We start from the raw sequence: 25,449 nt of genomic DNA, 5'->3' as shown, positions 1-25,449 counted from the left end.
AGCCAGAATCTATTTCTAATCGAACCCCTCCTGTAATGGTTCACATCGTGGTCAAATTTAAGGAGTAAGTCACGTGTGTGCTCACGCTTGTAAATGATTCTCCCGCCAACGGTGTCTCAGAGCCCTGTCAACTGTTTACTTGTCAACTCGAGCACATCCGTCTGTGGGCCGTGCAGGGTTGGATTCCTGTGGCGAGCTGTTTTGCATGTGCTCGGGTACAGTGGAGCAAGCTGGGCCGCCCTCGTGCCGTTTTTTCCTCCTTCCAACTCGCTCTCACGCGGCACTAGCATGCACGGAGGGAATCCGAGTGGGCGGGACAGGCCGACCTACTTCTGGCCAATGGGGGAGCTCGGAGACGACTAGCTCTCAGCCAATCAGAGCGAGAGCCGCTAGCGGACAAGCTTGTCTCCGCGTGCCCCGTACACGTGAGCCGTGGCGCCATTGTACAGTACACCGGGAGGCAACGTGAAGAAAAGAGAATCGGCACACTCACGCCTTCATTGGATTACTACTGAGGAGGGAACTCTAAAACACACCATAACGTAAACACGCAGACAAAATACGAATGTATAGGTGGTGAGTTGACAAGTCGTCCTCTTAACGCCCCTTAATGGGCTGTCCACGGTCACGTTAGCGCTTATGCTAACTAGCAGTGTTATTTCTGCGCAGTAAACAAACAAGCACAAGTGACAGCAGCCGCTTCTCCTCGATGTGTGGCACGAGGGTGGGCGTGGCTCATAAATAATGGCACAAGCTCTGATGGGATCAGCGAAGAGTTTTGGCCAACCCTCTCTGGGCTTATTCCGCGACGTTTGACGTCACGTGAGCCGCCCGTGTCCGTTCCATCTGAGCTGGAAGACTAGGACGACGGCTTCACATACACACACACACAAACAGAACACAACACACACCGCTGTGCCCGTGACTGGAGCCATCGGATGCAAATGAGAAAGAGTACAGACAGAGAAGGAGGAAACGACCCACTCCCACCACACTCGGTCCCTCCTCCCACTTCCACGCGACGGACAAGTGAGCGCGAGCCCAGAGAGGAGAAACATCAACTTGTCATTTGAACGCCAACGACACTCGTCGATTTCTCATCTTTTTCTTTCTCCGTCCACATCGATCCACACTTTCTTTTGGAGACTTTTCAACAAGATTGATCGCTTTATTTTGAATCAAGAACTGGATATCATTTTCCATTAATGCTCGCAATTTTACGTTTTGCATTGTTTTTTCACCCTTACACCACGTAATGTGGTGAGATTTTCCACTCAGCTGATCCTCCCACACTGCACTGAGAACAACTTGGATATCCCCCCACCTCCGAGGAGTGCAATGGAATACTTGGAGGCAAACATTTTTGCAAGGAAATAAAAGGGAGGCTGCTTGTCATTTCATCAAAAAAGGTAATAACCGCTGCATGTGCTGTTAATACTACGCTCTTTATAATGCTTTAATGTGGCAGGACTGTAAACAATAACCCCCCTTCTCCTCCCCCCCCCCCCCCCCCCTCTTGCATGCACAGTCATCCAAACTCGTATTGGTAGCTCCTGTGGTCATCTACCCTAGCCCCTCCCAAGTACACCCCCCTCCCACCTCCACCTCACAGGTGTTTCTTCGTGACTCCTCAAAACCCCCCCAGCACCCCACCTGTCTGGCCCAGGATGTCCAGGCAGCTCACACAGCTCCCCACTCCGGACCTGCCCGCAGGCGCTAGCCCACAGTTTGGGAGTTGTACCCAGCCGGCGGTTTCCCTCACCGGGGGGCACCTCAACTCCATGACGGGTCTCAAATCCCTCCTGCAACATCCCATGAAGGCGGACCAGCGCTTGAGAAGCCCCTGTGATCTCAAAGGTGGGCTCTTGTTTATGTTGTGCACCATGTGACCCCACCTCCCACCAACACGTCACACTTCCACCTGATGTGTGCTTTCAGTACAAATATGCAACATGAATCCATCATAATTCATGATCGATGCCCCACCACATATTTTAATCCTTCCACCCTTGGATTACAATCATTTGGTAATCAGTATCCAGATTACAACGTGCGTTTAATGTCAAGGCTCACGTGCATTCCGATCTCCCGCCATAGTGAGATAAGCTCAGGAGCTTGCGGACTACATCTATGACGCGATAACTAACTGCTCCTGGCTCTCGTATTAATACTGCGATTCTGTTGCCATCTGCTCCATCTGTGAGTTGTGTGCTTGTGCGAGGTGGGTGGGGGGGGCATACGAAGGAGTTTGTGTGGAAGCGAGTCCTACGGAGACACTCTTAGAATTAGGTGGGCTGGAGAAGCCACGTTTCCACGGAGCGGTGTGGTTCACTCCGATTTAGTACATTATGGTTCGATCCAGAACGGTAAAACACGATCTGTTGGCCAGTCACACACTACGTGAGTAGATCTTTCAAAATGAACCATACCATTCTGAACCATACTCTACCGATTGGTGGATATTTAAAAACAAGTATAAAAAATACGTACAACATAGAACCGAACCAACTAAATGCTGGGCATGGTAACTATTACCTTTACAGCTCTGACAAAAGCGACTGTTAGCTTAGCATCTTTGACAACAAAACGCACCAAACCATTCTGAACCAAACTCCGCTTCCTGGTGGAAATGGACCTTAAGTCTCCGTATTTGTTCCTCAAAATACAATTTAAAAGATATCAAAAGGCGAACTGTTGGACTTCAAGGTGACTGTTAACAGCGTTTGACAATGGGAACATTCCGTACCAAAGTGAACCAAAGCAAAGCTACTTGGTGGAATAAGTCTTTATTTCAATGGCTGCAATTACAGTTACAGTCTGCACGAATAGGGGGACTGTTTGTACCTAACGTGTACCAAAGTTCAAGGGTGTTCCTAAGCTGTAAGCACCAATTGTTTTTATGGCACCGCCCAACTTCCAACGTTACAACCCCCCAATGGTACAAATGGTTGGCGGAAGCTTAAAAGGCAAAAGGCTCCATGCTGAATTTTTTTTTTTTATCAGGATTTACATTATTGGATAATAATTATGCGCTCCCCTGTGTATTATTAGACAAAGAAAGATCAATGGACATGGATGAAGACTCTATGGGAGTGTGCTCCATGAGGAACACGTCTGGAATAGGCAACGGCGGCAACGGCGGCAGTGGCGGCAGCACCGGATGCAATGGCGGAAGTACAGGCGGCAACGGAGGGGGCAACTTCAATCAGTTCCTCGGCCCTCTCTTGTGGGATCGCACCCTCCCAGCGGACGGTGGCCTCTTCCAACTGCAGTACATGGACTTGGAGGAATTTCTGACCGAAAACGGAATGGGCAGTATGCACAGCAACAACAGCTCCAGTTCGGCCCAGATCCCCTCTCAGAGCTCCCAGTCGGCTGTGCCCAACCAGAGCTCCCAGTGCCTACCGCCCCCATCCCCGCCTGGCTCTTCATCGCCGTCGCCCTCGTCTTCGTCCTCGCCGTCCCTGATCGGTTTGGAGGTGGCGCAGCCGCCGAGCCTCACCGGAGGAAACGACTGCCTTCACGGTGAGTTCACTGACACGACCGGAGAACGCGGGGACGCTCGTTGCTGACAAACTGTCGCTTGAAATTGAGGATCTGGCAGTTCACTTGAAATGCAGTGGAGGTTGTCATGCGTGTAATGTTCCCACAGGCTAGTGAGAAATTTATTTTAAAAGCTACAATGGTGACAAAGCACTTTTCTCTCCTCTGGAATCAAAGTGAAGGCTTGAGATACTGTCACGGGGCTTTGTGACATCATAGAAATTGACTTGAGGGTTGAAATAATTCCCCCCAGGGTTCAAATCCAATCCCTTCAGCTCAGACCGGGCCGAGATATGTGGCATCGGAGGGAGGAAAACACACCACGAGATAAATATTATGAGTCAGCTTCAGTAGTTTGCATGTGATCAATGTTCCTCAGCGTCAGAACACGATCAGCGTTCAACCTGACCGGGCCAATTATTAATATTCGCCGGCATGGCAGGCAAGGGAGGTCAAAAGCGTTTCTGCAAACGAGACAGCTAGAGCGGGAGAGAGGCGCGTGGAGTGTTTATGATTGCGTGTCTTTATAAATCTCCCCTCACTTCACACGCCACGGCCATGTGCACGCGTCGCTACACGTGCCCAGGCTGCCTGAGTCTGCTGGAGTGAGAGAACTAGAGGCGGGCCGGTACACATGGGGGAGGAGCCCGCACAGGGGGTGGGGATGAGGCGCTGGGCTACAGGAAGACGGCTGCTGCTGCTGCTGCTCGAAACTCAGTTCGAGCAAATATCCGCACACAATTGTCAATCACTACTTTAAACATATCTTCATTTTTGCCAGTTGTTAAAATCAATACTTCTCCATTATCATGAACTTTCTTCTGTGATTGGTTGGGAGAATTCACATGCCTTGTCCATGGGGGCTGCGCGGCATCCATTTTGTCACCTTCCCAAATACGCTTCCCAGAGAGAGGCGATTGAGTTAACGTCAAACGGAGCGATGAAATCTCTCTGAAGAACGCTTCGCTAACCCGTTCCCTTTGAGGGCAAATTGACTCATTGGAGCATGAATCGGTACTGGAGGAGTTCCAGCTGGGAAAGATGTTACGGTTTGGAGGCCCGGGAATTGAGCCTGCACATTCCAGCAGAACCCTCCGGCAGCAGGTGGCTGCACTGCCTGCTGCCTGCTGGCAAGTGCAGGCCGAAAAAGAAAAAAGAAAAAAACAATTGGAATTCAAAACAATTAAGGCGCGATGAGAACTAAGATTGTCGTGAGCAGTCGGTGGCGGCGAAGTGTAGCTTTTAACCTAATTTGATGATTTTTTTCCCCCCTTCCCTTTATTCAAAAACAATTTGATTTTTTTTTTTTCCCTTCCCTTTATTCAAAAACATGGATGTCTGCATTGCTTGGACATATGGCCATCTCATTCCCCCTGTGAACCCGCTTAGCGTGCTCTATCAATACCACAGCAATTGCATCGCAGCTCTGCCTAGCTAAGATCGATTCTCGGGCCCTATTTTGGACCCGCTGTCCTCAACAAATGCCCTCCACGGCAGTTTGAGTGATTGGCTGCCTTGTGCTGAAGCAGGGGTCTCAAACTCCAGTCCAAAGGTAGATCACACCTTCAAGACGGTTAGGTTAAAAAAAAAAAACCCCAAAAAACCTCGTGGGGCTCACTTCATTCAACTGCTTTCACGGGGAGGGGTCTCGTGTTACACAATATTTTCCACGTTTAGATCCTCCCGTTCAGAACTTGACAATAGTTTGATTGATCAAAGTAGTAGTAGTAGTAAGACATAATACTGTGGAATAGATTATTCGTGTTCCAGATGGCTTCTGGATGGTATGCATTTAAGGCGGCTGGAATGACGTTGATGACATGTGGAAAGTAGCTCTCTAGCACATCCTGGTGGCTACTCCTATCTAATACTGCGTGTGTGTCCTAATCTTAACTAGCTAGTCAAAGCACTTTTTACGCAAGAAAAATTGTACTACCTAGAGTACACACAATTTTGATAATATTAATAATAGTAATAATAATAATACATTGGTACTTATGCCCTCAAGTGGAAGAGCATTGACTCGTTCCGCTTGCCGCTACGTCGCTGGAACAGAATGAATGAAGATACGTTCGACATTTTGGAAGCCAATACCTAATCCGATAGATGACCGGGTAAAATGAATCTGCTGATTAATTCATAAAATAAAAATATCTATTTATCTGTGCCTTGTAATGCGCTAATATATCAATAAAAAAATCATCCCAAAAACAAAATCACCTGATTTTTGCTGATTTAAATTTTCTCTTGGGTACATCAACTGGATTTCAGTAGCTAACAGAACTGACGTTTGGCCTTTTGTCTTCACAGGGAGCCAGACGAGTATGAACGAATCGTGCGAGTCGCCATCCTCTATGTCCTCCTCGCCGTCGTCCTCGTGCCCGCCGTTGCTGACGCCCACGAGCGCTGGGCCGGATGCAGTAGGAATCTTCGATATGGATCCGTCAGATGTCGTTTTGTCCAACGGCCCAGGCCAGCAGAACTTTGACCCCAGGCAGACTTTCAGCGAAGAGGAACTGAAGCCGCAGCCCATGGTGAAGAAGGCACGCAAGATCCTGGTGCCTGATAACATGAAGGTGAGCAGTCTGTCTGTCTGTCCGTCCATCTATCTATTTATCTGTCTGTCTGTATCTAACGATTGCATCTTTTTGTATGGTCGTCTTCTCAGGACGAGAAATACTGGAGCAGGAGATACAAGAACAACGAAGCGGCAAAGCGCTCGCGGGACGCGCGGCGCCTCAAGGAGAACCAAATTTCGGTGCGCGCCGCCTACCTGGAACGAGAGAACGCCGCCCTGCGGCAGGAAGTGGCCGAGATGCGCAAGGAACTGGGCCGCTGCCGTAACATCCTGAGCAAATATGAGAACCGTCTGGGCGACCAGTGATGCAGCAAGAAGAGGAAGACGCAGAGTGAAATAAGTTGGATTCCTTTGTGAGACTTTGAAATTTTGGATTTTGGTGGGATGGACAAGTCTGGAATCGCGATGATGACGATGACGACGACGATGATGATGATTTTGAATGTATGAGGAGGAGGAAGGCTTGCGTTCCGCAGCTCAGGTGTTATGTTTTTGTTGAGCTCTTAAACGTGACAGAGGGAGAGAATAATTTAACAGATGTGACTTTTAAGGGTTTTGCTATCGGAGAATTGTATATTTTTATAATACTTCAGAAAACAATTAGAAGGAGAGTAGAAATTTGGAGAATAATTTTGTATATTTTCTACATGACTAGAGACGGGAGAACGCTATCTTACCTAACGGGGTCAGCCATGGATGGGTGTTTTTTTTTTTTGGACTCCTTGATTAACGTCGGGACGCTGCGGCGAGGGCGAGGATGCGTGTAACAATTGTACTATAGAGAGCCTAAATGATCTTCATGTCGTATAGTTCAACATTTTTGTGGATTTTACTTATGCAAGCAACGCAAGCACTTATGTTTCGTTTTTTTTTTTATTTACCCTCCTTGTGTCCCCACCCCATCCTCTTTATATTTTGGACATCCAAGACATCTTCCAAAAAAAGGTTGAATAGACAATTGTCTGTAATTATAATCTCCTTAACGACCCAGGCTAATTCTGTCCGACTTGTGAAAGTCGTCGTGATGCTGCTTCTACTTTTACTCCTTTCATTCCTTTTTTTTTTATGATAAGGTTTCCCCTTTATTTCTTTACCTCAACGCTCCTGGAAGTGAACACTAAAACTTTTACCTTTTTTTCCTTTGAAAGCTTCGTTATCCTTACATAGGGAAAGTAAAAAATGAGTGCAGGATTTTAACCCAGCCAATCAGCAAACATAAGTCATTCAAAAAGAAAAATATGACAATTTTTTGTCATTCTAACTATTTTTACAGCTCAGACTATTTTTAAAAAGGGATTTCCAAGGAGAAACATTTTTGCTATCTTCACGGATGGCTTTTCAGGAGTCGAAATTGTCGCTCGGTGTTATTGGAAGGGTCTTTGCTATTTTGTGCATATTTTTTCCTGAAGATATGTCTCAGATTTCAAGCCACGATTGCTTTCCTATTTCTTGATTTTATTTCCCCTCCTTGACTTTGTACTGCATCTATTAAGCTCTCTGTACCAACAACATGTTCAGCGCGACAACTCGAGAGTGTGATTGTAATCCCTGTCATGATAATCACCATTACTGCTATTATTCTTCTTGTTATGATTATTATGAGGATGATCCCTGTTATTGTTGTTCTTCTGTATTAACGACTGTTTTTCTTCCTTTGGATGAAAGTGATGCACCTTGATACCCCCGTCCCCCCCTAAAAATAGAAAGACTGAGCTTCTCATTCTTTGGTATTCTTCAACGTGGCCCACAGACACTACTGCTTGAACGGAGCCCACCATTGTGTCCCCTCACCCCAAGAAACTTGCCTTTCTTTCCAGGATGAGCTCGAGCTCCTCACGAACCCGGTGGACTATGCACGCCATCGCCCTTTGGTTGCTTTTCTTTCAGCCTTTCTCACCTACGTCAAGTGATTGTTTGCGCTCTCCCAACAGGACTGTTCTTGAGATCCTTACAGATGTCTTTTATCAATCTTTAGAGTTACTCTAATGGAACTACACCCCCCTCATCCTGTGACATCAGCGGGCTACGACCCACTATGTGCTGGTTCTTTGGATGTAGTTGAGATTTCCCCAGAATTACACCAATAAAAGCTTATTCTCATTCACCAACTCTCTGGTTTGTCTGCATGTGTTGTGTCAACTTTGCAGTTATTTTCATGTCTAATTTTTTTATTTAAACTGTTTTACTTTAGCTAGAATCTGCCGTCGCAATGTGGCTAAAGGTATAATTTGGTTATTTTTGTTTATGTTGTTGTAAATAGTACAAGCTGTAGTTTTGGCGGATACCGAGTGCTAAAGCAAGAGACAGCGATTCACTAAGTATTTACCGACAGCCAAAGATAATGAAGAAACGGATTATGGAAGAACAACCTGTCACCTCTCACGGATGTACAATTTACTGGCCCAAAAGGCAGAGTTACTGACAAAAGTTCTACCTTTGGCCACAATGTGACGCAGGATTGTAATTAAGGTAAGCTATTTTAACTTAAAACTTTTTTTTGTACGTAGAAGCGGAAGTTTACAATCCAACCGAAACTAACAGTCGTCGCCATTCTCTTAGTTTATGCTTTGGATCACAAGATGCTTATTCCCTTTTCCATATTTTTATCTCGTCGACCCTGGTTTCACCTCTTTAAAGAATGCGATTCCACAACAAGTTTTCTGGCAAAGTCAAACCTCGCAGTTCTGTGTGTGAACGGTACCATTAGTTTACACTTGGTTGATTGCCCCCCCCCCCACCTCCTTTTATTTATTGACATTGATAAACAAATGCTACAGTAGCAGACAAAGCAGGAGGTATAGCAACATACACACGGTTCTTAACATGTGAAAAACTAGTTATATTATTAAAGTTCGCCACTTTCTTCTTCTATTCTTGTTATCTGCACGCAAGTGTATCTCCATGCGATACCCATACTGCCCCCAAGAGGCCAACGCGTGCACTGCGGGAACATCAGGGATTTTCTTTTCTATTTCATGTCTTCTGTTGCTCTTTTAAGTTTTTGCGACTTACATTTTTTTCACAGTTTTTACTTGTACCAATTTGCATAGTTTTGAAATCAGTGGATGTCAGATGTTGTACATTGAAATAGCTTTGATTTTTTAACAAAATACCACTTGTATCCGCCGTCTCTCCCGAAATGGGTGAAAGGTCCTTCCGACTGGAATTTGTGCTTCCTCTCCTTACTGCAGACCAGATGTGTTGCAATCTCTCCCTCCCTTCCAAAAGCTCCCTCCTTTTCTTTTTGATGACCCCTATCCTGCCTCCCCTCCCACTCTCCTGCACCCCAGAAGCCCTCCCCTGTTCCCTCCAAAGGCCGAGTGTGGGCATGTCCCACCCTCAGATGGTCGCCGGTTTAGCTTCAAGGATGGACTGTCCACTGCTGCTCCTTTTCCTCTTGTGCGCTCTGACTGTATGCGTGACCCCGCAGCCCATTGCAGGTACAGTAAACCATGCAGCATATGCCAAAAGAAATGTAATATTGATATGATGGTTATCAATGGGGGTGACAATTTAAAAGTTAAATAACACAAAATGTTCATGGTTTCTTTTGAAGCTAATTTTGATTGCACTCTACTGTTAAGATAATTTTCAATCTAATGGGAAATAGTAAACAAAGTTATTGTACAATGTTTATATAAAGCATGCTAAATTTGCCTTGTATTTGTGAGGTCAAAGCATGAATTACACTCAGTGTCATGCACACATACAATTTGTTTGCTGGACATTGTCTCCGTGACGCATGTATCATGTGATCGTGGTGCATGTGTGTTTTGGTTTAGGAGGGGAAAAAAAGTCATTCCACGTGTTGCATATACACACACGTGTTCATTTTTGGACAGTGATCCTATGCGGCCTGTCTTCTCCTTTCCTGCCCTCTTCCTCCTCCCGTGTTGTGTTGGAAGGAAGGTTGGCATGCTACTAAAAACAAGGATTTGGCTGTGGGGCATGTGGTATGAGGGATTATAAAAAGCAAAGAAAAAAGAAGGAATATGAATATGGACAGGCTTTGAAAATAAGTGCTTAAGGCGACTAAAATTTATGATGCTGCTTCTCTGGATATATATCCAGTAGATGGATGTGTACCGATATTTATTTTGAGGTATCGAATAATTATGAAGGATGCCAATACCAGCCCCTGATACTAAAAACAAAATCTGACATGATTTATTTTGTTAAAATAAAGATGATTTATTATTAAATTATTATTAAATTATTTAAGCCATTAAAACAAAAATATGTGCACGTTCATTTAAAATTAATCAATTCAATTATTCAATTAAATAAATGAAAATAAATAACAAATGTATTAAAATTCACTAATTTGTGAAAAAAAGACAGGAAATGAATTAAACAAGTACGACATAACACTTGATGATGAGAATCCTCTGTGGGTCCGAGGCCACACTTTGCCCACCCTTGATCTAAACACACAAACACAGACCTAGGTGGCAAACATTTGTTCGGCCCACCCACGCTTGAGTCAAACAACACAGAGCGAAACAGGCCTGTGCATGGCCCTTGAGGGTGTTTGCTGTTTTTACAAGGGGTGGGGGGCATTAGTGGCAAGACAAAAGGCCACATGCCAGAAAATGTAACTGCGCGTGTGTGTACGTGTGTGTGTGCTCAACAGAGTCATGCCCGGAGAGACTCGTGGGAGACGAACGAAAGAGGACATGTCCCCGTCCGTGCAAAACCGACCAAGACTGCGGCAGCAAGCGGCAGTGCCTGTGCGATGGACAATGTGGGCTCAGCTGTGTGGCTCCAGGTAGCTTCGTGTGTGTACGTGTGTGTTTGTTTGTGTGTGTGTTTGTGTGTGTGTGTTCAAGCCCAGTTGTCATTGTGTTCACTCAGCTGTGTCAACACACTTGCGTCTGTTGTCGAATTGTATCAAAATAATGACGAGAAAACTGTGGCAAAGGAAAGGATTAGTGTGTGATCCAGAGCATACCACATCGGAGGCACTGTCATTGTAATCTCATGGAAATTCATTTTAGCTTATAAATGTGTAAATCAGTGTGTTTGGATTGCTGACCCCCACCCATGATGTGTTGCCCCCCCCCCACCCCAGGTCGCACTTGTCCATGGCCGCTGCCCCCCCGAGAGGACGCCACGGCTCGCCTGCTCTCCCCAACGCACTCCTTCTCCGCCCTGCTGGAAGTCCGATGCAAGCCGGGCTTCGCCTTGCCCAGCGGCCTGGATGCCACAATCCGCCGTTGTCAAGGAGACCGTCAGTGGAGCGGAGACGAGCCCATCTGCACAGGTGGGTGAAGATTTGCATCCGGTTCACCCTGTGTGGCCCTTGTGCAGGTGAAGGCGGAGGGGAGGAAAAATGTGACTCTGCTGCCTACCTAACAATTTCAATTTCTCAAGCAGTAGTCAAGCAGAACCATAATTAAGGCTTCTTTAAATAATAAACACGTAAAGAAAAAGTTAAAAGGGATCTGCAGCCTTTGCCTTGTTCCAGACAGACAGCTAGGCCTTAGTAAGTTATTTATTTTATAATTTTGTCATGATTTAACAGCCACTCACATTTTTTGTTTTTTCAAGCAGCCGCGCGCACATGTGTTCAAAGATCGAAGGTAGCTCTTGTGTTATGTCGGTGAGAGACAAGAACGAAGGCCGTTGTGTTTGACTGGCCTCGTCGTCGCCATAGCGACCACAGCTGGGCTGCTGGAAAAATATTTTTCAGTCAGCCTTGCACCTTGTAAATATTGTAAACATTGTGCAACCTAATAATGAGTCGTGACCCAAGCGTGATTTTATTTGAAAGGGATTTTTGCTCATTTTTGAATGACACAATGATTACATAACATTTTTTGTTATTTGTGTTGTTTGCCGTGTGGCATCACAAAGAGAGCAACTCTTATTGTGGTTTATTCAAATTACAGTAATCCACTACTTAATGCCAAGACGATTTTCTGCAAATTAACGCCCCATTAAGGCAAAACAGAAAAAAGAATATGTAACTGGACAAAAAAAATCGGATGTTCACATAGCTGAGAGAAACTTAACGAAACCAAACACGTAGAAACTGCTCCGATACTGTCGCCTTGAATGAACATTCTTCAAACTACGCAACCCGTGTTAATATCGACTTCACAAATCAAGTCGCACGACTCGCACGTATTCACTCACAGCGTAAACGCCTTCGAAACACACTTTATTTCTTTTCTGCCGCCTTGAAGACACGCACCCTCTCAGATCTTTTCATCGGAAGGCCGTGAAATGTGAAATGAGGATACCATTGTGTGTGTGGTGTTGAGTAGCCGTGCTGCCGAGAGACGGCCAGAAGGTAGGTGGGTTCTCAAACGTGTGAGAGCGCCGCTTTTGCAAGCGAGCATGTGCGCCTGCGCGTGTGTTGTAGCTCCTTCATGCCCGCTGAGAGGATGTGGGCGGCCAATCCCTGTCAAAGTGGCACGCAGAGAGATGCGAGTGTAGATGTGTGTGTGCGTCGTGGAGAGGGGCTTCATTTTTATGTGCGTGTTTGTTCGTGTGCGTGTGGGCGGCCCATCACAGTCCACAGAGTCTAAAGAGAAAAAGAAAGAGAGAGCGAGAGAGAGCCGTGCCGGTCATGCCGCTTGAGGCCTTTCTCTTCCCCGCTCTCCTCTCATCTTTTTCTCCCTCTCATCCTCTTCCATGCGAGAGGTCTCGCTCGACAATGGCAGCCAAAAGCAGTGTTCAGGCGATGGGTAGGGGGGGGGTGTAGAATTTGGCAAAAATACCTTTTTATGAACAGCGGTAGGAACTAACTATAGATATTTGAGGTTTTCATACTGAAGTGAATTGTGTGAGGTGTTATCATCTTTACAATTCTGGATGTTGCCAGAATTAAGATGGGATGGAGAATGAATAGCTAATGTCACTTCCTCATGAATATGCAAAAACGGTAGCGTACGTGCCAGAACCTCCGCCTGTCAATCTTCTTTTTGTACTTCTGCCAGACCAAGAAACGCAAGATTTTGTTATCTCTGTATCAGTAGGTAACTAACCGACGGTTAGCTCACAAGCTAGCAAGCTAAATGGGCTACCGGGGCTCCATTGGACCTAAAACGGGATGCCAGCTCATCCCTTCCCTTGGCTTCACTTCCTTGCTCAGGACTTTAAATAATGATAATAATGATTTGAGTAAATACCTTCAAATATGTAAAAGGTATTTAGAAACAGGGTCTCTAAAAGAATTGTTTCATGGCAAATGCTTTGTCTTGTGCCAGCCTTCAAAAACAGTCTAATTAGCATTTAGCATCCTTTTGCTACTTATGTCACAATGTTAGCAAAGGATTTTTTTTTTTGATAGCATAAAATTAACGCCAACACTGTATAGGCTAGTTCTTAACAATATAACATTTTTCCCCTATCTGTCCAAGTGCTGCTTGTTGTGAACTGAGATGAGTTATTTTCAAATGGTACTTGAACTTTTTTTTTCCACAAGTACCTGTACTTCTACTTAAATACATCATGTCAATACTGAAGCCACCTCTGACTATATAATGTGCTTTATTCTCAGTGCATTGATGGTTGAGACATAATGTAGCTCCCCAAAAAAAAAAAAAAGCTCAGATTATACACCTGCTTCATTGCACTTTGGTGCTGCAGCATGTGTGGGAGGCAGTGAGAGTGAACGAAGCTTCAAGCTCTCATCTGCAGCCAACCACCCTCACCCATAGGTGCCTTTACATTCTTCCAGCAAAATACGGCCCCCCTCGGGCCAGCCCGGCGTTTGATGGCGACCCCCCCTGAGCAACCTGCGCAGGCTCCAGATATTTTTATTTGCACTCCAAACTTTTTCGCAAGCTGTTATACACCGACGGAGAAAGAGCTTTAATGTGTTACCTAAGAAGGACGATGACAGCTTATATACAAAAATTATTTGATCATTTAAGAAAAAACCAAAAATATTAAAGGATAGCTAAGAATGTAGTGTAGGTATAACCGCAATAATAACAGTTGGATGAGTCCCATTGTGACAGTTTAAATGACAAGTCAGCATTATTATCCATTTTCTGTCAGTCTTAAACAAGTGCATTGATGGCCGTGCTTGTGTTTCTTCCAGAATCTGCACTCCCTGAACCCACCATATCCTCTCCAACGTGCCTCCTTCCCCAGGAGGTGACGAGCGCCTTCGCCATCGAGGGCACTGCCGCCGTGGGGGCGGCCATCCGCTACAGCTGCCTGTCAGGGTGAGTGAGCTCAGGTGGAGGGAGGATAGATGGATGGGGGGTTGGGGGGGAGGTCAGGCTGTGAGTGTGTGTAGGCTGCAGCTGCATGTGAACCTGAAGTGGTATGGAGGTGGATGTGGAGGAAGTGATAGAGCGCGAAGAAGCAGAAGATGAAGGAGGCATGAGGTGTTTGAGAGCGAGAGGGGGTTGACGGCTGATGAATGGCAGTAATGCAGATGAGCGGTGGGGGGGGGGGGGCTTATCTGAACCAGCCCAAGGCATTGGCGAAATGAGCACCTGCGACCCCACCGTATAACTTTTCCTTCAAGTCGTCTTGCTCAATGCTAACGCGTAAGGTGATTTACTAGTTCAGATCTGAAACAGATTATTAAACATTCACGGGCAGATATTTTTTATCCTCTGCAAAGAACCAGTCATATGACCGGCTCCATTTATGTATATCTGTATTATACTGCCCCCAGGTGGCCAAGGCGCCCACACCAAAAGGAGCAGCACAATGTCCACTCAGTTGAAGAAAAGGAAAAAAACTCTTTGTTTCTGTTTTCACAGAGTACAATATTAGAATTATTTTATATACAAAAATATAACAAAAATGTTTGGGTTTTCCAAAGCATCCTATCCTCATTTAAATAATAGTTCTCTTGCCCCGATATGATACAAGATGGCGTAAAGTACTAACTTTACATTCGACAGGCCTGAGCACAAAAACAGCAAAGGTAAAATTTTCAGCAAATCATTTTTCAAATTCCACTCAGGGCCCCATGGCGGGCCAGCTGATTCTCTCCTTCAATTGAGCGAAACAGCTCATGATTACAGGCTCATGTTGAATGGACTCCCTTTCACATTGACTCATCCACAGCAGCAAGATGCTGAGTGGAGATATGAGCCAGACAGAAATGAAAGGGAGGTGGCGGAAAAGGAATCATTCACACCTTTTCCGCCCCCCCCTCTCATCAGCGTTTTTTTCCTTCCCTTTCATGCATCTTTCACCATCTATATTGTCACATGTCACTCACGAGCCATCTGCCCGCCGCTCTCTCTTTTCCCGCACAGGGCCGACATCGTGGGAAGCAGTGAGAATTACTGTCTGGAGAATCAAACCTGGCAGTATCCACACCCCATCTGTAAAAGTGAGTTATTCATTCCCATACCTGCTGTGTTCGTTTTTGCTTTCACCTTTACCCCTCCTTCCCCCACCAACACAGACACACACTGGCCCGATGACATAGTGAGTCAGTAATTAAGGCTCTCTATGTGGAAATTCAACATAATAGAAAGAGAAGCTTCCAAACATCACGCTTCCTCCAAGAGGTTTCACAGTCCTTTACTGCCCTCTAACGGTCGATTGTGATATTGCTCATTTTCAAAATATTGACTGAAATCTGATTGGACAAAAAAAGAAAAAAATACATCCACGTACTGAAAATGAAGAATATAGACGATTTACAATGTTGATGTAATAACTATTGAACAACAGTTGATAATGTTGCTGACTTTCCACTCCTAACTAGAAAAAAATGTCTTTGTGCACGGGTCAGAGGTGTACTGTGAGCCTCCTCCCAAGGTGCTGCAGGGCTACGTGGTAGCCGTCCAGAAGACAGAATACGAGGTGGGCTTCGACATCCATTTTCTCTGTAAGAAGAACTTCCGCCTGGACGGACCCCAGAAGGTCACCTGTTTGTCTAATGGCAACTGGAGCGCAGCGCCCCCTTCCTGCAGAGGTGAGCCACGCTTCTGATGTGATGTACGGGCCACAACATTAGGTACACCTACGAGGACACTATAGTGTGGTGCCAAATTGGTATATTCACAGCTATATTGCGTGCAAATGTTGACACAAAACTTTCCCTAGCTCGCTGCCTCATCCCTGCTGAGCGAAGCCGTGTGATGATTGACGGCGTGAAGCGTTGGCCTTTTGACATCACGGACGCGATGGTCCCTCACGGAGAGAACGTGACGTTCTTCTGCAAACACCCTCGCAAGCAGTGTGGCTTCGGCGCCGCGCAGACGTGCTTCGACGGCGAGCTGCAGCCACCCGCCTGCTACCTCGGTAGGCCGTCCACACGCATCTCACGCGTTCGTGCTTCCTCTCACGCGGGATTCGCTCGAAGGCTGCTGCGGTAAGTTCTGATCCACTCTTTGATTTTCAGAGCCCACGTGGCTGCAGTATAAACTCTTCCCTCACCGGCTCGTCTCCGAGATCGAAGCATGCGCTGATGGCGACGTGGAGACCTTCTGACCTCAATAGTGGCACACTGTAACGTTGGGAACGCCTTTTGTTGCTGCGGATCATTCTGCCCGATCTGTGCTTCCCGGTGCACGATTTTGAACCCTATTCTGACCATTTGCAATCCTCCATAGGGGAAGTTTGCATTAAAAAAAAAAACATTTTGTAATATTTGTTGAAACGGTTCTGTTTTGACAGTAGCACATGATAAATGTGAGTTGTGAGAAACTCAGCAGTGACAAATGACTGACACTTTAGAAGTCACGCCTTTTCCTCAGATCTACTACAGCCAGGCAAAAGTATTTTTTTTAACTTTTTTATCGTGTGCTAATGTCAAGTCATGACTGTTTTAGCAAATGTGACAAAGTTTTTTTCATACTGCAACTGTTTTAACCAATATGACAAAAAGTGTGTGTTTTTTAAATATACAGTAATGATCCTGCAATATATTGTAAATAGCAATCCTCGTGCCTCCATGATCATGCATACCCCAGCGGACATATCTTTAGGTACACCCAGATAACGAGACAGTCCATAGCCCGGTCGAATAGAAAAGTAGTGGTTTTTTTTTTTTATTGATTGGAGTGATTTGAAATAAAGTCAACACAGACTAACACTGGCTCCAGACAATTTTTCGCTCAACTAAGATGTGCCTTTGTCTTTTTAGCATTAATATTGATTCCAAACTGCTCAATGTGGTATACGTGGCACAGTTTCACTAATTTTGAAGTGGGATTGAGAAATGGATTAAGTCCATTAAATTGACACTTAGAAAATGCAAGGCCCACCTCTGACAAACGCTGCAGACGTCATTACAGCCACACACCGCGACCGTGGCATCTGTAAAGCTGAAATATACAGTGCAGGGTGTCCCCCACCTCCTGCCCAAACTCAGGTGGGAAAAGCGCCAGGTCGGCCAAATGAGGGCAAGTGCTTTACAACCTTCAAATTTTGGTGCATGCGGAGTTTGTTTCCAACTCGCTTTTATTGCACTCCTTAAGTTCCCAAACTAATGCACGCATGTTTCATTCATGCAAACACAGTAGAGGAAGTACGCCTCCATACTTGAACTGGATGTCATCAGACTTGATTAAAACGTCTCCTTCCTCTCCAGTGGTTGCGGGGAGCCTGCGGGCTGCAGGTTCCTCGGCAGCTTAAATGCCTAATAGGCTGAGCAATGAGCATGGCCGCTGCTCGGACCCGGTAGGCTGCTCCGCCATAGCAACTCCCCCTGACCCCTCCCTCCTCGAGCCCCAGCCAGCATCACCCTGCACACGGCTCAGACATATTTGGTCCTCCGGAAGCGTGCGCGGCTCGGGTAAGGCAGTCCCTTGCAAGCACGGCGGCTGCGTATGGGTGGAGCACACTTTTAATGTTCATTTTTTGAAAGATTCAAAGAAATGCATCCTCAAAGCGATGTCCGGTCGTTGTCAGCAGCCGCGAGGAGCGGCCGTAAAGTTTGTCCTGCTCGCGCTCGAACCCTCGGCTTCTAAAATGGCTGGCTGGAGGTTCGAGGAGGAAGCAGCGGCGGCGATCTTCCTTCCTGCACACATAAGCTGTAAATATATAACTCTCGTGTGCATGCTTCTCGGCTGTCGGGATGACGCGTCAGTGTGCCGGCCGGCGATGTCGCGGGTTCGAACCCCCGTCACGGCGCATTGACAGCTCGCACCCTCGACTGTGCGTAATGGCGTCCTACTGTTCGACTCGTCTCTTATCGCCTTCTTTTGCGACACAGGGAGAGACTCTAACATGTTTATTGGAATTATTTCATTCCCGTGGTGTGTTTCGATGAGGAAGTAGGAGAGGCGACGTGCAGTGTGCTTCGGTTACACCCCCACACGAGCTCTTTTCGATTTGTTTTTCCAACGCGTTTCATAATTTAACAGAGTGTCAGTGAACGTCACATTTGATAGGACGCCGTGGAGTTTGGCGAGGTCACGTGACAGGCTCATTAGCATCTCGCTCACTTCACTTGACCCACATAACGTGGCTCCTCGGTTTACGACGGAGGTCGGTTCTTGACGTGTGTGCAAGTCGGAACGCGCCATAGCACATCAGTGCATGTAAAAATATGTGTGTATAAATATACATATATATGTGTGTATGTGTATGTATATATATATATATATATAATAAATTATATTTGTAACGCACTTTACATTCGGAGGAATCTCAAAGTGCTACATGGCAAGTGAAAACAAGAAAACAAAGCAAAGACAAGTATAAAACAATTGGACGACAACCAGGATGTGATATATATATATATGCTAACCGTTAAGTCATACTTTCAGTAAACGTTTGTCCGACTCCTACTTCTTGATTACACTTATTTGACACGTTTGTTTTTCTGTGCTCATTTGACTCATTAATCGGTTATGTTCTTAATTTTTAGATGTCTAAATGGGTATGACCCAAAATGGACGGTCAGCTGGCTACAGTCCTATCAAGAGGCAGCCCAGAAGTCCCGAATGGAAGCCCGTGTGCAATGTCGTCCGACCTGCTGGGCGAGGACTCAAAGAGGGACCCTCAGGGGGCATCTTCAGACACTACAGGGACAGGTAGCCTCCAGTCTTGCCCCGTCAACCAGGATGCTCTGTCAATCAACAGGAGAAAGCCAGTGGTGGGGGAGACTTGCGAGCCCACATACCAGGAAATGAGAGAAACTCATGGGTCGCGGCAGCCAATCAAAAACAAAGTTGTGGATCCTCCTCTGTGCCAGACGCCCGACGTCCACTCCGCCACCAGACCCACCAAAGACTCGCATTTCGATAATGCACGAGAAACAAACCAAATATCTATCGCAATGACCAAGGACCAGATAGTCGATCTTACGGCAGGGACGCATGCTAGTGGAGATGTTTTGGCGACAGAGACCATCCACTCAGTTCACCCAGAAACCCAAAAAGAAGCCCATTTAGCCACCGGCGTTAGATCACCGGATCAGGTAGTGAAGAAGGAACCTTTAGACGAGCAAGTCAAAGACTCTCTGAAGGACTTGGCCTGGGCGGAGGAACAGAGCGAGCCGTTGGACTTGAGTCTCCCCAAGAAACTAGAGAACCGAGACCCCAGACCCGGACGCTTTCTGGACGTGTGCGACGGCTTGCTGATTATGGAGGTGGATGAATACGAGGGTGAGGGAGACCGGGACGTGGTGGAGGAGGATGAAGAGGAACTGCCTTCCTTTTACCATGCCTCTGTCTTTGCCCAGGATCTTCTTCTCATAGACGACCAGGGCATTCCATACACCCTCAGCCCAGATGGACTAAGGGTGCCGCAAGTGGACGTCACCGCCTCCGAGGGCCCGGTCGAGAACGACAAGGTCTCGCAGTTGCCTGGCTCAGCAGGTTCAGACCTCAGCCAAAGTTTGGCTGATACACTAAATGCACCTTCCAGTGACGCGACGCCCTCACAGGTGTCCGAGTCGCCTTCTCTGACACCACAAGTCTTCAGCGGTTTGGCTCTAAAGTCCTCTAAAGAATCTGGACCATCCCTCCCCAACCAGCCCATCCAGATTCTTACCACACCTTCCTCTAGTACTCCAATCCTGCTCCCCTCTGCTCCACTGAGTCTTTCTCTTCCAATCTCTGTCACCCCCAACACTGCTGGTACTTCTGCCCCGATGTTCCTCCTCCTTTCCACCGGTGACTCCACCTCCACCCCAATCGCTATCCTGAACCCCTCAACCGGTCAGCTATCCCAGATTTCCCTTTCTCTGGCTTCCAGTAGTACGTTGACTCAGCCTGTCATGGGATTGGGACTGAACAATCCCCCTGTGATCCTATCAGGAGGTTCCGGTAGTATCCTCACCTCGAGTCTGGCCACCGTTTCCTCCTCACTCGTACCTACTCACGTCGACTCCCCTGTCGGAATTCAAGCCATACCTCCCGAGCAGGTCTCGAATGAGAACGATAAGCCATCATCTCTTACAGCAACCACTGCTACTTTGACACCTGACCCATCAGATGCCCAATTTGTTGACCCCAACCCCCCGGTGGACTCTGAGCATTTACCCCTAGACGACCACATGTACTTCAGTGCAGCCGCTCCTCCTTCACCGCCAAAACTGGAGCCTCTGGACCCCTTGGACCCGCTGGACCCCCTTTCCCCCACGGAGTCAGCCAACGACCCTTCTGCCCGCCGGGTGCTCTACTGTCAGCTGTGCCCACGGATCTTCTTTTACCTCTCTGACCTGGAGCGCCACGCCATCACGCACTCACAGAAGAAGCCCCACGTTTGCCAGCAGTGCGGCAAAGCCTTCAAGCGCTCCAGCCATCTGCAGGTCAGTGCTGAGCAGACAAATCAGGAAGCGTGAAGTCGAGGTCAAGATTCATGCCATACCTTTCTTCTGCTCTCAAGCCAAAATAATCTGTCGACTGTAGCGCATTGACTTGATGTTTACAATTTCATCTGATGATAAACCTGTTAGCTCACACGTATCAAACACAGATCCCGCAGGGCAGATCTGGTCCTCCAAGTCACATATAATGTGGCCCATGAAATTTTGTGACAATTTTTCCCTGACCTTGACCCTTGTTCAAAGGTACTGCAGTGATCCAACATAAAATGGATGAAGAGCAATTCATTTGTGTTATGATAGGGTGAGCATCACACAGAAACCTTGCTAGCTTAGGGCCAAGAAGTGCAACTTGTTAACGCTCTAGCTTCACTCTAAACAACAACAAAAATAAGCATAAACAAAACCTCGTCGCTAAACGGTGTCGCTCAGTTCTGGGCAGCAAACAGTGACTAATGTTATACTACTTTTGGCAGAATGTCAAATGTGTTAACTATTGAAACAGCATAACATGAATGTGATTATAAGTGGAAATATTTAAGATGGATTCATATTTGAATGGTTTTTCCCGTTCAACAATTTGAACCCACTTGTTAGCTTTTAGCATTAGCTCGTTAGCCAACCCAGTTATTGTTTTCCTCTGCGATTAGCTAATGCAAAAATGTTTCAGCTGTTGCTTGCTTTACAGGCAATTTAGGAATCATAGCACTGAGGCTAAACCTAGCTAGAGACACCAAATTTTGTTGAATTTGTTGTCATTTTTTGCATTGGCTAGCTAAGCTAACATATTTCAACAGGGAAGTTTACAGTTTTTGGAACTATAGCTTCAGCTCTGAAAACAGTTTGAATTACTTTAAGTAGAGGTACCAGTAGGCTATATTTCGGTTGTGTTAAAAAAATCTTTCTTGTCCTTGATTCGTTCCGCCAGAGACACAAGCACATCCACACGGGTCAGAGGAACTTCGTGTGTCCCATCTGTGCCAAACGCTTCAGGGAGGCCGGTGAGCTCCAGCGCCACCAACGGGTTCACACGGGCGAGAAGCCCTACCAGTGCCAACTTTGCCACACGCGCTTTGCCGAGCGCAACACGCTGCGACGCCACACCAAGCGCAAGCATCCCTTCCACCAAGTGGCCATGGACATGCTTAACGATCGCGGCGGCGTTCGTCACGAAGAAGAAGAGGAACCCGCAGAATGGTACAGCTCCACTGTGTCGCACCTTGAAAACTCTGAGTCCGAAACGGAGAGTTAAAATGTCACAAACCTACAAAGACGGGAACACTTGCAATATTAATATTTATGTTTCAAAAACGACTTAATTTATATGAATGTATGCTATTCCCGTTGCGTTTAAAGACCCCGTAAAGTGATTACAGAGAATTATTTCGAAATACGTTCGACTTGTTTGAAGGTAGTTGGTGACAAAGTGCAAAGACTCCGAAGTCTAATGAGGATGTATAGCGTTAATATTTTTTTAGGGACCAAAACGGCGCCCAATAATGCACTTCAGGATCTGTCAAGAGTTGCCCCTCTTGTAATATATCAGAACTTGTGCACTTTTGTTCGCCTCAGCGGTTATCCAGTGCAAATACGACATTCATTTAGTCTCAGATAGTCGGCTGCCATGGCTGCTTTAAAATGCATCGTCGCAAGTAGTGAAGGCGTAAGAGCGCGGTAATTTTATTCTTATTTTTTAAAGACATAACAGCCAGTGTTTGGAGAGGAGTCGTACACTATCGTTGTTGAATTAGAGTGCCTTGTTGTTGTGGCGTGTGAAAGCTCCTGGTGAGTGATATTCCGGCCACTGAAGGCAGAAGAAAGATGCTAGTTGAGCTAGCATGGAAGAGGTATTTGATTGGCAGTTAAGTGGGATGCGGTTTGAGTACATTTGGTGGACACGCCCACAGCGTTGGTGAGCAGAGACAGCGGCTTGATTTTTCATAATTATGAAGCGTCATTTCATAGACTTTTATTACTCAATTTGGCAGGATTATCATCAATCTTCTCTGTCATGTGTAAACATTTATTTTCACTTTACAGGGACTTTAATGGCCAACAAATATTTTATCATGACCTTTTTGGCTGATTATGACAGCTTAATATCAAAATAGTGATTTTGTTGTAAATTGATGTTTGCATCAAATTGCATACCCTAACAATCATTGACGAGACCTTCAAGTGCTTAAAAGTAACTTAACCTCTTCTCGGCTGCGCTACCTTGTAGTGAAATTTATATTTCTTAACAGAACAAAAACACTGTGAGTCCTTTGCACTTGTTTTATTCCGCACAATATTCACTTTTTTGCTTAGTGAATTTAAAATGAAAAAGAAAGCTTTCTCTATTTTGTTGCCTATTGATTTGATGTATTTAATACATATATTTCCAGACCAAATGAGTTATTCCAACACATACAATATTCACATTTTGTTTATTTGTGGACTATATTCAATTGTATTTAATACAGTTTGACAACTTCCAACTTTAGTCTTTGCCCATTTGTTTTTTACATGCTTACAAAAAAGCTCAAAGGTTAGAGTCTTAATAGCTCCCGCAAAGACGCTTTGATTATTCCTCTGTGATAAAATTTTTTTTTTTTTACTGTACTTTTACTTGCCATCGCCATTCCGTTGGTCTGCAGAGGTCCCTCAAACACTGCGCCGCTCCAAATAGTTATCAAATACTTTTTTATTGCTCAAATGACCCCACTTGGTCCTTGTAGCTGTCTCATCAAGAGAAAGGCACTAACCTCGGCTTTATTATACTTTGGCAAACAATTTTTATAGAGGGCCAGTGGAGGCAGGTGTGTGTGTGCGCGCGCGTGCGCGTGCGTGTCCACGCAAAGCAAAGGTTACACAGCTCTCAGAATACATTGTGACTCAAATTTAAGATTTAATTGAACTGTTACACGTTTGTGGCCTCAGTTAATCACAGCATCCGCCGTTATATTTGCGAACGTTCCAATGGTGCACACAATGACTTCTCCACTACTGCTAATTATGTTATATAATACATAAAAAAAAAAAAAGAAATGACGGCCCTTCTGACTCAACCTCCACGGTAGTGCTCGTTTTAACCACATGAGGGCGCACTTTAATCAGTAATGGTTTCCGACCTCTTCTTGCTTTCTGATTTCAGCATGCTCGCTTGTCACGAAATTCAGCTCCTGCACAACCTTTCGTATTAAAAAAGAAAAACAAGACGTGGGGGGGGGTTGATCGATTAACACTAGCACATTTTCTTTCCGGCCACATGCTAATGCGTGCGCATTTTGCTGCACTGAGAAATCTGAAATCGCGCCAATGAACAGAACGCAGGGCTGCAGAGCAGCATTAACACGGGGGAGCATTTTTGTGAGAGGAAGCAGAGAAGGACGCTGACGGGTGTTAGTCAGAGAGCGAATTCAGCCACAGGAAAGAAGCAATTGCATCATCTTTATCTCAAATTACGCGCGTGGAAAGATGTCATTGGTGAGCCTCATACAGGTGGAAAACATCCAAGGTTAATTTCAAATGACTCCATCACCGCACATTAAACCAAACAATTTTTTTCCGGCATGTTCCATTTTGCTCCATGGCAACCGTAATTGACCAATGAAGTGTTCCACACTTGATTAGTCCACTGAAAAATATATTATTGTATTTTTTGGGGTGGCTGAACAGTCATTTAAGTAGGAACAACTTTAAAATATGAAGTATTAAAATTTATAACAACAATATTAGTCAGCAAAACCGAGGAAGTTTGATTCGTTTTCACAACTTACAATATTTAATTCAATTGCCCAGCTCAATTTATTTTTTATTTTTATTATTATCAGAGTTTGTTGCCTTATTTTCAGGCAACACGGTGGTTAGTGGTGAGCTCATACGCTTCACAGGCTAGAAGTTCAGGGTTCAAATCTCAGCGCTGGCATTTTCTCACCCCCCACATTCCTCAAACTTACGTTGAAGGCTCCAAATTGCCCACATGTGCCCTCCCCGCGATTGGCTGGCGACCAGCACAGGGTGTACCCCCGCCTCTTGCCAAAGTCAGCTGCGATAGGCTCCAGCTCTGCCACCGCTCTAATGAGGACAAGTGCTGCTGGATCCAATGGCGGCCACCAGAGGCGTAGTTTACCAGAGTAAGTTAAACGTTTGCCTCCAGTGCTGATTTCCGCAACACTAATCCTTTGTTTATAGACCAAAGCCACAAAGTGGCAAGCAAATATTTAGTTATTAGTTATGTCTAATTTAAAGCTTGAAAATGTGTTGTATAGCAGACCACAATATTTTTACGCAAAGGGCCTCTCCCAATGCTCTTTAACCTATTTTGCCAGTGCATGCAGTCATGACTTTGCGACCGCACGCCCTCACACTGCCACTTCAAAGCTTAGCTGTACCTCCGCAAACCGAAGCCTTCGCCCACAAACCGAAGCCCTTGCCTGCCTCCTGTCCTCTCCCCTCCTTTACAGACTCCCCCCCCCCCCCCCCCCCCCCTGTGGCCTGCTGAACCAGCACACACAAGCCCGTCCATCAAAGGGGAGGAACAGGTGCTCCTGCCACGTCCTCACTTCCCCCACTTTACCATTACACACACACACACACACATATATATATACACACACACACACACACACACACACACACA

The 25,449-nt window shown here is 45.9% G+C and overlaps 3 protein-coding genes across 4 annotated transcripts; all 3 read left to right on the top strand.

Annotated features, from left to right (window-relative positions):
* Nucleotides 1-755: 755 nt before the first annotated feature.
* Nucleotides 756-8,229, top strand: dbpb (D site albumin promoter binding protein b). The gene is made up of 5 exons (XM_037273936.1): nucleotides 756-1,409; nucleotides 1,529-1,857; nucleotides 3,052-3,525; nucleotides 5,854-6,119; nucleotides 6,212-8,229. The coding sequence occupies exons 2-5, from the start codon at nucleotides 1,668-1,670 to the stop codon at nucleotides 6,425-6,427; spliced, it is 1,146 nt and encodes a 381-aa protein (XP_037129831.1). The 5' UTR covers nucleotides 756-1,409; nucleotides 1,529-1,667; the 3' UTR covers nucleotides 6,428-8,229.
* Nucleotides 8,230-9,409: 1,180 nt separating this feature from the next.
* Nucleotides 9,410-17,144, top strand: ntd5 (ntl-dependent gene 5). The gene is made up of 8 exons (XM_037273618.1): nucleotides 9,410-9,561; nucleotides 10,755-10,889; nucleotides 11,193-11,384; nucleotides 14,175-14,301; nucleotides 15,355-15,431; nucleotides 15,840-16,022; nucleotides 16,154-16,351; nucleotides 16,452-17,144. The coding sequence occupies exons 1-8, from the start codon at nucleotides 9,450-9,452 to the stop codon at nucleotides 16,538-16,540; spliced, it is 1,113 nt and encodes a 370-aa protein (XP_037129513.1). The 5' UTR covers nucleotides 9,410-9,449; the 3' UTR covers nucleotides 16,541-17,144.
* A 426-nt stretch (nucleotides 17,145-17,570) lies between these two features.
* LOC119135760 (zinc finger protein 653) lies at nucleotides 17,571-23,596 on the top strand. 2 transcript variants are annotated; one of them, XM_037273617.1, is made up of 3 exons: nucleotides 17,571-17,846; nucleotides 18,924-20,810; nucleotides 21,754-23,596. In XM_037273617.1, exons 2-3 carry the CDS (start codon nucleotides 18,948-18,950, stop codon nucleotides 22,075-22,077), a joined length of 2,187 nt encoding a protein of 728 aa, XP_037129512.1. In that variant the 5' UTR covers nucleotides 17,571-17,846; nucleotides 18,924-18,947; the 3' UTR covers nucleotides 22,078-23,596. The 2 variants fall into 2 exon arrangements, with proteins under 2 accessions (XP_037129512.1, XP_037129511.1); XM_037273616.1 differs by having other exon boundaries at nucleotides 17,571-18,086.
* Nucleotides 23,597-25,449: the final 1,853 nt, after the last annotated feature.

This window comes from Syngnathus acus, chromosome 16 (genome assembly GCF_901709675.1).
Source record: "Syngnathus acus chromosome 16, fSynAcu1.2, whole genome shotgun sequence".
NCBI classification, from domain to species: Eukaryota; Metazoa; Chordata; class Actinopteri; order Syngnathiformes; family Syngnathidae; genus Syngnathus; species Syngnathus acus.
This window is presented reverse-complemented; position numbering and strand designations above follow the sequence as displayed.

What these genes read in the sequence shown, in the direction of transcription:
- dbpb (XM_037273936.1), top strand. Translation starts at nt 1,668, where the DNA reads ATGTCCAGGCAGCTCACACAGCTCCCCACTCCGGACCTGCCCGCAGGC. An exon ending in AAGCCCCTGTGATCTCAAAG is followed by an intron (nt 1,858 to 3,051) that starts GTGGGCTCTTGT and finishes GTGTATTATTAG; the next exon opens with ACAAAGAAAGATCAATGGAC. An exon ending in TGGTGCCTGATAACATGAAG is followed by an intron (nt 6,120 to 6,211) that starts GTGAGCAGTCTG and finishes TCGTCTTCTCAG; the next exon opens with GACGAGAAATACTGGAGCAG.
- ntd5 (XM_037273618.1), top strand. Translation starts at nt 9,450, where the DNA reads ATGTCCCACCCTCAGATGGTCGCCGGTTTAGCTTCAAGGATGGACTGT. An exon ending in GCTCAGCTGTGTGGCTCCAG is followed by an intron (nt 10,890 to 11,192) that starts GTAGCTTCGTGT and finishes CCCCCACCCCAG; the next exon opens with GTCGCACTTGTCCATGGCCG. An exon ending in TCCACACCCCATCTGTAAAA is followed by an intron (nt 15,432 to 15,839) that starts GTGAGTTATTCA and finishes TGCACGGGTCAG; the next exon opens with AGGTGTACTGTGAGCCTCCT.
- LOC119135760 (XM_037273617.1), top strand. Translation starts at nt 18,948, where the DNA reads ATGGACGGTCAGCTGGCTACAGTCCTATCAAGAGGCAGCCCAGAAGTC. An exon ending in AGCGCTCCAGCCATCTGCAG is followed by an intron (nt 20,811 to 21,753) that starts GTCAGTGCTGAG and finishes TCGTTCCGCCAG; the next exon opens with AGACACAAGCACATCCACAC.